General features: G+C 48.7%; 5 protein-coding genes across 5 annotated transcripts in view; 1 reads left to right on the top strand and 4 right to left on the bottom strand.

The window, feature by feature from the left end:
• Positions 1-2,924: 2,924 nt before the first annotated feature.
• Positions 2,925-4,568, bottom strand: ASPSYDRAFT_63065 (uncharacterized protein; the record flags this gene model as incomplete). Its single annotated transcript, XM_040850212.1, has 6 exons — positions 2,925-3,290; positions 3,328-3,355; positions 3,422-3,849; positions 3,885-4,125; positions 4,242-4,429; positions 4,521-4,568. The coding sequence occupies 6 exons, from the start codon at positions 4,566-4,568 to the stop codon at positions 2,925-2,927; spliced, it is 1,299 nt and encodes a 432-aa protein (XP_040695773.1).
• A 450-nt stretch (positions 4,569-5,018) lies between these two features.
• Positions 5,019-5,907, bottom strand: ASPSYDRAFT_726062 (uncharacterized protein). The gene is made up of 4 exons (XM_040850664.1): positions 5,903-5,907; positions 5,575-5,831; positions 5,142-5,509; positions 5,019-5,091 (listed from the first exon to the last, which is right to left on the bottom strand). The coding sequence occupies exons 2-3, from the start codon at positions 5,716-5,718 to the stop codon at positions 5,264-5,266; spliced, it is 390 nt and encodes a 129-aa protein (XP_040695772.1). The 5' UTR covers positions 5,719-5,831; positions 5,903-5,907; the 3' UTR covers positions 5,019-5,091; positions 5,142-5,263.
• Positions 5,717-6,991, top strand: ASPSYDRAFT_37690 (uncharacterized protein; the record flags this gene model as incomplete). The annotated part of the gene is made up of 4 exons (XM_040845560.1): positions 5,717-5,728; positions 5,870-6,383; positions 6,450-6,573; positions 6,673-6,991. The coding sequence occupies 4 exons, from the start codon at positions 5,717-5,719 to the stop codon at positions 6,989-6,991; spliced, it is 969 nt and encodes a 322-aa protein (XP_040695771.1).
• A 784-nt stretch (positions 6,992-7,775) lies between these two features.
• ASPSYDRAFT_726076 (C2H2-type zinc finger protein) lies at positions 7,776-9,505 on the bottom strand. The gene is made up of 2 exons (XM_040850665.1): positions 9,123-9,505; positions 7,776-9,057 (listed from the first exon to the last, which is right to left on the bottom strand). The coding sequence occupies exons 1-2, from the start codon at positions 9,147-9,149 to the stop codon at positions 8,122-8,124; spliced, it is 963 nt and encodes a 320-aa protein (XP_040695770.1). The 5' UTR covers positions 9,150-9,505; the 3' UTR covers positions 7,776-8,121.
• Positions 9,506-11,489: 1,984 nt separating this feature from the next.
• The window catches only part of ASPSYDRAFT_726008 (uncharacterized protein), a 1,160-nt gene continuing 865 nt past the window's right edge, over positions 11,490-11,784 (bottom strand). Inside the window, exons 2-3 of the mRNA XM_040850663.1 lie at positions 11,725-11,784; positions 11,490-11,660 (exon numbers count right to left, since the gene is read on the bottom strand). The exon at positions 11,725-11,784 is cut by the window's right edge and continues 200 nt beyond it. Coding sequence (XP_040695769.1) covers positions 11,756-11,784 — 29 coding nt within the window. The 3' untranslated portion in view covers positions 11,490-11,660; positions 11,725-11,755. The remainder of the gene's footprint in view (positions 11,661-11,724) is intronic.

The raw sequence follows: 11,784 nt of genomic DNA, 5'->3' as shown, positions 1-11,784 counted from the left end.
TTGAATTGATGCATTCGATAGTTGTAACCCATTCCCGATTCCCTGGCTGTATAAGCCATGGTTTGCCAGGCATATCTGCTCTAGAAACCACCTTTGTTGTTGCAATAAGTCCCATAGCGAACCCAGTTTCATCGAAGTTGTAGATATCTTCATCCACGATACTATACTGATCTTTAACCTTCTGCAACTCGTCGAAAAAAGCACCAATGACCTTCGGATCTTCACACAGTGCTCTTTAGCGATTAAACCTTCTAGCAAATCTGCTTCTGATCTCCGGGCGACGCTTGGTGAACTCTGTTACCCAGTTTTTTCCTACTGGCTTTGGAGGGGCGACAGAATCAGTGCCTAGGATAATATTGGCCATCGCTCGTACTTGAAAGTGCCTTGGGGCAGCGCCACGTATATCAAGTGATACTATCCATGTTATTAATGCATCTTCTTGTCTCTCAGATAGCCTACTCTTGTGGTTGCGGAGTTCTGGTTGAGATTGAAGTCCCTTTAGTCGATCACGTAGGGTTTGAGGAGGTAGATTATAAGTTAATGCAGCTTGGCGAGGATTTGAAATTTTTTGATTTTTTAAATAATTTAAGGCGCATTGAAGTCTGCCCTCTTGCTCAATCAATTCTTGCTTCGTTTTACGCGCTTTTCGTGGCATGATGGGTAGTTGAAGTTGGTGGGTGGTTGACGCGTTTGATTTTTTCGAGTTGCACGAACCGACCGGGATGCACGAACCGACCGGGAATTACGTTATTAGAGTCCGATATATGTCATCGGAGAAACACATGACGTTTCATTGACGTCTCATTCAAGGTACTGACAAAAGAACGTTTCCATGGGATGACGCCGCTTTAGCGCCAAAGTAGCGAACTAGGGGTTCGGCTACTGATAGATAATACTCGGCAGGTTTAGAATGATTTCACCTGATTGTAAATTTTTATACACATGTCTTGTGATCAAATCGGGTTTGAGATGACTGTGTACCTTCTTCAGAGTTTCAAATCATCGGCAAACGCGATGATCTCGAGAGAATAACGATTTTATGTTGTAGTAGCTGCCGCAGCACAGTATATAGGAACTTAGCTACCACGATAGCCAGACCACCAACTACGGAAAATGTCAGATTTTGGTGACTCATCTCATGTGCAACTGGGATACCTGATTCAGAGACAAACATGTGAACTACAGAAGATATTACTAGCGCTGAAGTCGAACGAATCTCGGTATGACTGAACATGAAGAAACTTTTGTCTGACAAAACGATTCCTCATGTACTTGGTGCCATCGGCGCCCTATCGTCGATTCATTTGGACACTCGGGAAAATATCTTCTCCAGTCAACCGGACCGGACGAGGGTAATATTCATCCTGTGACGGTCAGCAAGATGACCCGACAGGTCCCAATTTAACCTACTAATCTTGACAAGGTAGTAAGCCATTTTCCTCTTGTAAAATCAAATATATAGAGCTCTCCGTCTTTCTGATTGGGATAGCCGTGAAAGTATCGGCCTCGCATTCGAGGTTATGTTCTGCTGCCTTCTTGAATATAGCGTCCTTCCGCCTAATTTGCTGCTGCGACGTTTCCTTTGTAGTTTCAGAGCGGCGCTTCAATTCAGAGGCTCATTCTCTCGGTCTTTCAGAAATTTTTCGACCCAAGGCTTGAGAGACTCAATCTCGAACAGTTTTGTAACTAACAGACCCCTCCAAGTGTTTAAAGTTCAGTGACCAGAGCGCATTTGAGGGGAATGAGTGGATTTTGGTTTCATCACCAATTAGAAATTAGAGATGAGATCATTCACGTGAACACTCACTCCATGGTGCCCGCTGATTAGCGCCGGGCTCTCTGCGGTGGAAATCGAGCTCATTGACCCTGTATGCCAGGCCTGAAGCGAGTGGGGCTCCCCCCCCACCCCCGCCCGCTGCGACAAACGGCACTGTTGTATGTCAAGAAGGTGCTTTCTGAGCTAAGGAAAACCATCTTACATAATGATAATATCGCTTGGCAGGGGCAGGTACCACATAACCGATTAGGTGAGACGGCGGAAGGTAGAGCAACAATGGTCTCAGAATGCATACAACCGCCCGTCGGCTGGCTCCTCGGCTGTTGTTCTGTGCGTATTGGGGCTCCCCGGATAAGTCGTGGCGTGCAGATTTATGGTATCCATGTTTCGGGTTGCTTGGATGGATACGTCGCTGATGGAGACTTAGCCTGCCCGGCCTCTTGAAGCCTATCGCATGCGGGACTCTACATTCGGAGTATTAATACTATTAATTATATTTAAGACTATTTATAAAGTTTGCCAGGGGTTTTTAGTCTCTATTCCAGTCATAGATCCATTTGTTTGGGGGTATACCGAGACACCGTCGTCACTTCAGGAGAAGGCGAGGCGTGGATGCCAATATGATATCATGTAGTAAACCCCGGCCCGTTCATTTTACATTGCCATATGGAGACTTACCTGGCGAACGGGATAGGAATGGTCCTGTTGGGCGGCATTGGTGACTCGCCGGTCGAGCCGTAGACACTCTCTTGTTTGCACCATTATTGGCGTTGACAACGGTGTATGGGATTTATTCAGTAGCAATGCAGCGGTCATTAACCGAATATATGAGGGAATAGATTCCTGAAATACCCGCATAGATCTCATACTAAATACCTCCAATCTGATAAATCTGGACATATATAATATCCTCTCAAAGTAATAAGCTCGCGAGATCAATGACACTAATATTGGTATGACGATGGCCGACCAATTGTGTAATCTCTGGCGTCAAGATAGTTGATACCATGTGTGCGCCTCCGATGATGCTCCCCCGGTCAAAAATACGAAACGGCACACTATATAATTCCGAGAGTTGAGAACTATTTCCACTCCGTGAAGACCTGAGTGAGATAATATAGCAAAAAACGCCGTGACGCAGCTAGGGCTACGACGAAGGGCCCGCAGCGCCGCTATCCTCAACATACTTCTGCCCAGCACCACTGTTTTGCCTTTTCTCAGCTTCAGCCGCGGGCTTTTCAACCAAATCGCCTGTTGTTACACGTTGCTCCAGAGGTGGCGGCACCCACTTACTGCTCTTCCAAGGCGGTATGCGCATGACATACATCATATCCATCTCTTCCAGCGTCCTCCCCTTGCCCTCGATAACGCAGAAATAGACGATTAGACATCCCACGAAGAGACACCCCGCGAAGACATATCCATAGGCGAAATCGATGTCTCCTGTAATGAAGGGAGTGAAGAAACCGATGAGGAAGTTCCAGAGCCAGTGAGCCAGTCGCCATGGCCATAGCTTTGGCGTGATAGCGCGAAGGATAAGTTTCTGCTACGGTTGCCCAGATCATGGGACCCCATGTCCTGTAATTTCAAAATCAGGTGTGTTGATTTGCTGAATGCCAACCAAAGAACAAGGGGATAACTTACGTAGCAAAACCTGTGATAAATAGATAGGCAAATACGACCATTGCTTTATCGGCCCTTGGCGTTGCTGACGGCGTCTGGATGTTTAAAGAGAAGTGACCAATAGAGGCAAATATCATGAAGCAAACGAACATCCAGAGCCCGCCAGTGATGAGCGACTTGCGGCGTCCAAAGTGCTCGATGACGTAGAGGCCTCCGAATGTCATACCGAAGTTGACACCGGCCAGAATCATCTGTGTCACGAAGCTGTTTCTGATACCAGCGCCGTTGAACACAACGGTCCCGTAGTAGAAGAAGTAGTTCGCTCCCGTCAGCTGCTGCAGTGCCTGGAGTACGATCCCAAGGAAAATGCGATACGGCATGCGCGGGCCCTGGAACATCTCGATCCAGCCGTAGAGCCCACATTTGGAAGCACTTTCGGCATCGAGAGCCTCTTGTATTTCGGCCAGCTCGTCCAAAATCACACGGTGGTTCGTGGGACACCGTGGAGTTTGGACATGGTCCTCTTGGCTTGTTCTACTCGTCCATGTCGGAAGTCGTAGCGAGGGCTCTCGGGGAAAAATATAATCCTTATTCCTAGCATGAATCCCCACAGGAATGTGATTCCCAGAGGGATCCGCCAGGAGGCGGAGCTCGTCATACTCTCCGTCCCGAAATTGATGCAGTACGCCACGAAGATCCCGAGGGTGACGAACAGTTGGCATGAACTACACCGCTGTCAGATGATTGCAAATTAGCAAAACTGATGACTTACCAGACCATAGCCCCTCGCACTTGCCGAGGGGCGCTTTCGCCCTGATACATCGGAACCAGCTAAGAGCACGAGCCGACACTAAAGCCCGTGATGAACCGACCCATCATCATCTGATACCACTTGGGGGCTGACGATGAGATCTGAATGATGAGACCGACGTGAAGAATGATACACCAGAACGAAATCGACCATTTGCGTCCGATCCAACCAGCCAAGGGACCCGCCAACAACGCCTCCAGCAAGGTACCGATAGATAACTAGGGCAAATGTGTCAGGCTGCTCATGAACATCTCAAATAAATTTAGGTTGCGCTTGACGGTACCATAGATAAATAAACCCGGATCGCACGTTGTTAAATTGGTACGTGCCATCGGGCTGCAGCTGGCCGGATCTCATTTTGAATTCCTGCATATATAAAGAAGCTAAGATGTTACGGTGAAGACTAATAGTGTCATACCTACCAACTACGGTGTCGACGATTGCATGCTCACTTTCAGCTGCCCGGCTAAGGCTACCTACTCCAGAACAATCATGGGTCGCTCTCAGCAGCAGCAGCAAGTGCGATCTACTGTCGGCGGTATCCGACTTACCAGAAGCAGGAGAAGCAGGAGAAGCAGGAAGAACAAGAGTCAAAGAAGAAACTGGTTATAGTTCAAGGTATGCTGAGCATCCGCTCTGCCTGTAATCAAGCTCACGCTATTTAGACGCTTGCCATCTTATCAATGTCAGAGATTGGGCCCAAAAAGTTTGGGCGTGGTTGCGAAAAGCAATATATCTCGTGGTACACCTGTCATTGCGCTGTATTGTACAATATTCGAGATTCAGTGGATGCATATACTTTTGCTCGCCTGTACAACACTTTGCGGGCTTCTCTAATGCTCCCAAGGAGAACGAAACGGAGAACTGCTGGAGACACAAACTGGACGTTCACTATTAGTATCAAGTCTCGCAGAAAGGGTTAGTACGTACACTGCAGCATGCAAAGAACATTGCTTCAAAGGTGAATATAGAAATTGGGAAGTCGAGGCTGGGACTTGAGTTCACACCATCGAAAGCATCCCAGGAGGCTGTCTCATCGAGAGTGGATGGGCCTAGACAAAGTAGTGGCGCATAATCTCGACCAGAGCCGGCGCCAATGGAATATGGAAGCACCCGTTGGCTCGCAAGAATTGGATATTCTGCGGGTCATTCTGAGAGAGGTCACCAAACTTGATTCGAGGGTGTCGAGAGTGGTTCATCAGTGGGCTTTCCGTCTGTTCGATGCCGATTACACCACAGATCTCCTGCAGCAGGCCACTGTTAAGGTCGTGCGGGTTTGGGCTGGCTATTGGACACTGCTTGTCGGCGTTTCCTGCAGTTAATCAGTTCAATGAGTCTAGATGTAATAAGCGTTGTCACGTACCCAGAATCGACGACAGGCCGTCTGCGTTGGATTGTGCTTCATACCAGATGCCACCAGGTGGCCTATATCTTCTTGTCCGGCCAGATATGGGGATGAACTCCAGTTATTTTGCCAGAAGTCGGCATTCCTGTCCAGCGAGAGCATGGACCAGTTGGTGTGCGCCTGCGACTGTGGTGCCTGCGATTCGTGTAACCTGGACAGGGGAGTGAGGGGGCCTATGCAATCCAAGGCCTTCTCATTATTATTTACCCCGTGCTCTGCTTTCCCACGGACACGGATAACGACTTGGTATTAGTTTCATGCACTACGCAGGGAGGCTGCGACATACTATTTTGAGGGCCTCCCAGCCGCAACGCTCACCCCGTCATTCAACTGGCAATTTGTGCACGACTTGCCATGGACAGAGACATCGCATCGGACCTTGCGCGCCCGGCAAGCGACGAAAGCGGGGATGTATAATGTGCCATCGCCGGCGCAGATTCCGATGAGTAAGTTTGCGGTTATTGAGGATGACATACTCAGGCAGTGTGATCCGCAGGATGAGTTTGTTGATAATATTATATCGGCGCCGCAGCAGTGCAGCCTCAGCCTGGAGGCTATCCTATGCCGAGGAACCCCACAAAAGAACTGTCTGAGCCCTGCGCAGCTTGGCACCCTACGTCTTATTTATAATGGCTATGTTGATGTGAACCGGACGTTTGTGTTCCCGCATCTTCTCCCCGGGAGCCAGTTGCAATGGGAGGTGGTCATCGGGAATGGGACCGGGAATTCGCTGGGTGCAGATTACGCGCGTTACTTCGTGGGTCTGGGTGAGGGATGGACACAGGAGCAGTTTGATTAGAGTATAGTCCAGCTTGCGGACAGGCTTTATCCAGGGAATGCCACCGCCGATGACTTTGATATGTTGCCGTTCCAGGAGAAGGGCGGCAAGGTGTTGACGTACCACGGCATGGCTGATGGGTTTATTCTGACAGTAGCAGTTTGTATTTCTACAACCAGGTGTCAAGTGCTTTGGTGCCCAGGGGTGTTGATCTGGATGGTAGTAATTTATCGAACCTCTCCCATCTGGTTGCATCATCCTAATTAAACTTCATATAGGCATTGCAGCGGTACGCCAGAAAACGTAAATGCACCATGGTACTTTGCTGGCCCTAATCAGGGTCCAGCAATATCGTACAGCCTGCACTGTGTCCCTGGCTTTATGGATGCAGAACATGATATTCTGCTGTCATTAATGGCCTGGGTCGAGAAAGGTGTTGCGCCGGAGGATCTGATCGCAACAACGTGGCATAACGATACAACCCAAGACACAGTCTATCGTCAACGGCCGTTGTGCTTTTATCCGAAGAAGGCCGTGTGTACCGGTAAAGGAAATCCGGACAATGCGCAGAACTGGAAGTGCCGGTCTCTGTACTGAGCGTAAAAGTAGATAAGGATTGCAAGTATGTGACTAAATCTGTCAAGGTATAAAAGTACGAGAGTACTTACTAGGGGCTTGTGACAGGGATGCGGGTGTAGGGTATATGCATATACACGGTTATGTGCGCGCTCGGGTTTCGTTAGCGAGCTCAGCAAAAACGCAAGATGTGACAAAAAAGGGCAGACGTATCAATTCTTAGAAGTCAGATCCTGCATAGTCAGTTCACTGTTGTTATTTGATACCGCAGATCTGCAGAGCATCAGCCGTCACCGTGCAGTCGGGCATCACCGAGACTACTCCGTACACTCCGTACTCCGGTCGAATACTCGGAACTTTTCTCCAGTCTACTTCAGCTGAAAATATTCAGTGGTCGCTTCGAGCCACGGGAACCAAGGCAGGTAGATGGGCTTATAACTGCCCATACTCATCTAATTAGAAAGCTAGTAGTACGGATGTGCCTATATGCCCCTTTTACTCTTTCATGTGGCTCCGCAAAAAGAAATTCCAGCGCAGGAGGGAGGTCACGGGGTAAGAGACCGGTGAAGACGCCCAGAGCTGATTTCCAGGAATTGAGAAAACGGCGCCATGCGCACTAATGCAGGATTAAGTTGGGAATCGGACAAATCAGACTTGGAGCGGGGATATGTGATGCGTTTTTTGTGTACTTGATCAAATACAGGAGGTGAAGGGCACACATTTACTCGGGCTGAAGCATGCTCAAAGACCAGTTCAAGTGAGACATGAGTGAAGCTACCATCGCCGACTGCAGCTAAGGCTGTGAGGGAACTACTCTACCAAAAGTCTGCGAGTGATACATCATGACACTAAAATAGTGCGGTGTAGATCTGCGATGGCAGATGGATCAATCCAATCCCACCGATCGGCCAGCCTGCTCACTCGCAGTAGCACTGCCCGCTATCTGCGACCAATCAGAAGCAAGGACTGTTCTGGTGACAGCTACCGTGGGTTGTACTGAAGTAGTGGATTGCAGGAGTGAGAAAAAGAAATAATGTCGACCAAGTTATGCTGTGAAAGACGGGACAACCGAAGCAGAGAAAACCATAACATAACCACAACCAGGTGTTAGATATTATTTCCATGTAGCGCAGCTCTCCAGTACCAATCCCCTAATCCAAGTGTCCATGTCCATGCTCAGCAATGCGCTTTTCTTCCAGCTTGAACTCGTAAACGGGACGTCCATCGGCGGTTATCTGGCCTCGAAAATCTGGATCATAGTCGGGACTGGTTTCATCCAGGGTAGAAACATATCGATTGCGACCGGTTTGTTTGCTGTGAGTCTTGAAATGCGCACCGAGGTTGTCACCTCTTGAGAAAGCACGGTGACAGCCGGGGACCCAGCACACGTAGGGCTTTTCGTTCAGGTGGCTCTTCATATGTCTCGTTACATGCTCTTGTCGTTTGAAGCGTCCATGGCAACCGGGCTGCGGGCATTTGTATTCCATCGCCTTGATTATTGGCGATCGATATCCCAAACTCAAGTTCGGTTTGGGGGTCTGTTTCCTCCAGAGCGCATGGCGGGGTTGAGGAAAGGGTCCCGTGTACAGCAGAGCGTGTTGGGACTCACTGAAATGGCTTAAGGGTTTGCTATCAAGACGGCCCATCGGGGTAGAGACCCCGGATCCTGCTCCAAGGGAGTAAGCCAGTCCTGGAGTGGTTGCGGTGTGTGGTTTCGCTGCCCCAGAAGTAGTCATATACTCCGTACACCACGGGAGCGGCATCATAGGGGTAAATTGAGATGGTGGAAGGGATTGTGGCGTAATAAAGTCCGCCATGCTTTGACTGACATTTTCATATTCTGCATTGCTGTATGACGGCCATACACTATCTGTTGAGCCCATATCTGCGAGAGAAGTTGCTCCTGACCTCGGTGGAAGATTGGTGTTTCTTCTGGAAGGGTGGCTCGCGAACGACTGTAAAATATGCCAGCTAGATGCCTCGAGGAAATCCTGATTGTTAATACTAGCTGAGTTCGGTGTGGGCGAGTCAGAAGTCGGATAATTTGTAGTATGAAATAAGCATTCGTTGATCCCCGGAGATTGGTTCTGTATACATTGGATTAAGTAAATGCCAGTGCATTTCAGAGATATGGTGAAACTACGGCACTCACCAATATACCGCTTAGCTGTAATTCCATTCAACGAATGCTTGAAATGATAAAATGAGAGATGATGAGTGCATGTAAGTAAAGAGTGGCGCTCAATGCTAATGCCTTCAAGAACTGAATGAATGCTGGACTGGAACGAGTGTGCAAGGCATAGTTTTAAAGAAAATGAATGCAGGAAGAACGAAGTCGAAACAGGAGAAGATTCTGGGAGAAGAACGAATGTAAAGAGCATGCATGACAATACATATACCATCTAATGTACGTCGAGTTCTGGGCTACCACTTTTCCACTTGCAGAGGGGTATAGCTAGTCAAGCGCGGTTCATTGAGTGTTGCATTAGCAGACACACGGGTTATCGCCACTTCATAGGATGGTTATAGAGATAGTCATAATGGTATCCTGTATATCCTTCGAGTTGTAGCTCTAATTTGGGGTACATGCGGGCTCCCAAACCATCTATGAGATGTGCAGCAGGCACTACTACCTGGAACCGCTTCAGGACCATATTGGATATGGATCGTCTATTATTCATTGAGGTATGTTACCTCTTAATCAGGTGAATTGTATAGCATGCTACGCCTTACGCCTGTGCTAGTGGCCTTCTCTCAAAAAGAGTCCCCTCTAGGACCTCAACCTGAGCTGGGGCCTGGAGCTGGCGCTTGATACCGCCACCCGGCATTTACTTAAAAAGGATGGAGCCACGTAAACCTGCCCAGCCCAATCTTGGTTCCAGCGTCTGTAATCACCAAATATCAGATCGGTTTCGTTTTCCGGGTGCACGCTCCCGGCCAGAGCGCAAGTTTACACCACGGCCGATCCGCACGGCCAGGCGGAGTCGATCCTGACCACAGCGCGGCGATGACAGCCCATACGCGCCTGTACAGCCTGGAAGTGCAGAATAGTGCCGGCCCGTTGTCGGGCTAGGTTTCGCAACAGAATCGCATATATTGATGGCTTTGGGCGTGTGCTCTTCGAACCTGGGAAAATCAGACGAGAGTATAATAGTGACCTTTATCACCCCTCTGCAAAAGTACAGATTAGTCATGCCATGCGAAGGCCTGCTGTTCGGCAGACTCTAGTAGCAGTGCCCCTAACGTTGCCCTATTCCCTAGATAAATAAATTGCTTTCCGTGGCTCAACAAGCATATAAGGACGCGGACCCGCAAGGATCTATTGGCCCAGAGTTTATTTTTAATCGGAAGAGTGGCGAAGCTCCTTGAAGCAATCTAGACTTCTTGTTGTGGCATCGCCTCAGCCACTGAATGAACAATTGATTCTCCCTCGATCCCAGTCAGGGACTTGTATCACATGTCTTCCTTAAGTAAAAGATAAGAAACCAGCGGACAGGGTGATGTTGGTTCGCACTCGTCGTGTCTTTGATCACGCCATATATGTACCATGTGTGGCTGCTCCCACAAGTTCTGTCGTGCATGTGCTGAAGCCGTACTTTCGCCCTGGCCAAAATTAAGAGACCGAAAAGCATTAAGAGTCGAGCTGAAATAATGGAAAAGCTAACGAACCAGCCACAATTGACGATGGCTTAGCCACAAGTGATCGGTAAATCACACAGCCGTCAATCACTTCCAAGCACGGATGTCCTTTGGCGATAAACTTCTACCCTTGCTGTGGCTTGCTTATATCTGCAGCTGTCGATTTCGGGCACGAGTTCCGTGTGAATATTTCCCCACCGGAATACGTTCGCTGGAATACATGACATTGAAATGGCAAGATGGGAAAACAAGCACCAAGTTGTTGAGCTAATAAGAACGCATACCAGCTACTTATACTTGCGGAAATACAGCTTGCACCTCACCATGAAGAATTCCGTATGCTTCATTGCCTCCTCTGTGGTAACCGAGGCCAGGGTGGCCGAGTGTCTGTGGAATATATATGAGAATTGTCTCTGCACGTCAGGCACTTTGGCAAGGGTATGGTTGGCATAAGTTGAAATGTAATGAGTCGAGTTTAGGGCTTGTTCGGCGGCTCACTACCATATTTGTGGAGACCAGTACGGGCCCTTTCGATAACAGCGCCCATTGTGCGCTGCACAGGCCACGATTGATGGGGCCTTGAGAGCCCCCATTTGTCATGAGGCATATATACGCCGGTCACTGAGATTCTACTGTCATTGACCATAACCAGGCCGACTGTCTGCATCGAACAGGTCATTCGAACAAAGACTATCAACGAGTTGGCGATAACACATAGTAACCGACGCTGTAGATTGCAGGCCTCGTTCTGGGTGACTCGGCCACAACAATCGTAATGACCAAAGCTTCAGAAATTCCCTATCGAGAAAAGGCAAATGCGCATGTGAGTTTCTCGCTATGCATGGGAACAGGCACCTAGGAAAAAGTCTCCGGCATTTTTGTAGCTTCTATCCTTGGAATCACCGTTGGCCAAGGGGCCGCTATGGCTATGGTTTAAAGGTGAATCTGGAATTCTCTGCAACTTGATTGGGTCTGGTATTGCGATATTTGCGTTGGTCTACCAACAGGAATCGATAGGGCATTACCTTCTCTGTTACAGTATCCAATGTCACTAGGTATGCGTCGGACTAAGTAGTGCAATTATGTTCTGGGAAATGGATAAATTGGGTACGTACGTTGGCTGGTGGATCCACTGAGCCCGATGGCTTAGGCACTCCGCCCCGGGTCACCGAGAT

Source organism: Aspergillus sydowii, assembly GCF_001890705.1.
Source record: "Aspergillus sydowii CBS 593.65 unplaced genomic scaffold ASPSYscaffold_27, whole genome shotgun sequence".
Lineage (NCBI taxonomy): Eukaryota > Fungi > Ascomycota > Eurotiomycetes > Eurotiales > Aspergillaceae > Aspergillus > Aspergillus sydowii.
This window is presented reverse-complemented; position numbering and strand designations above follow the sequence as displayed.

Excerpts from the sequence above, each read along its gene's own strand:
- ASPSYDRAFT_726062 (XM_040850664.1), bottom strand. The coding sequence starts at position 5,718 with ATGCTCTCGCTGGACAGGAATGCCGACTTCTGGCAAAATAACTGGAGT. Across the intron at positions 5,510-5,574 it reads CGGCCTGTCGTCGATTCTGG|CAGTGTCCAATAGCCAGCCC; the intron begins GTACGTGACAAC and ends AACGCCGACAAG.
- ASPSYDRAFT_726076 (XM_040850665.1), bottom strand. The coding sequence starts at position 9,149 with ATGGAATTACAGCTAAGCGGTATATTG. Across the intron at positions 9,058-9,122 it reads TACAGCTAAGCGGTATATTG|AACCAATCTCCGGGGATCAA; the intron begins GTGAGTGCCGTA and ends CAATGTATACAG.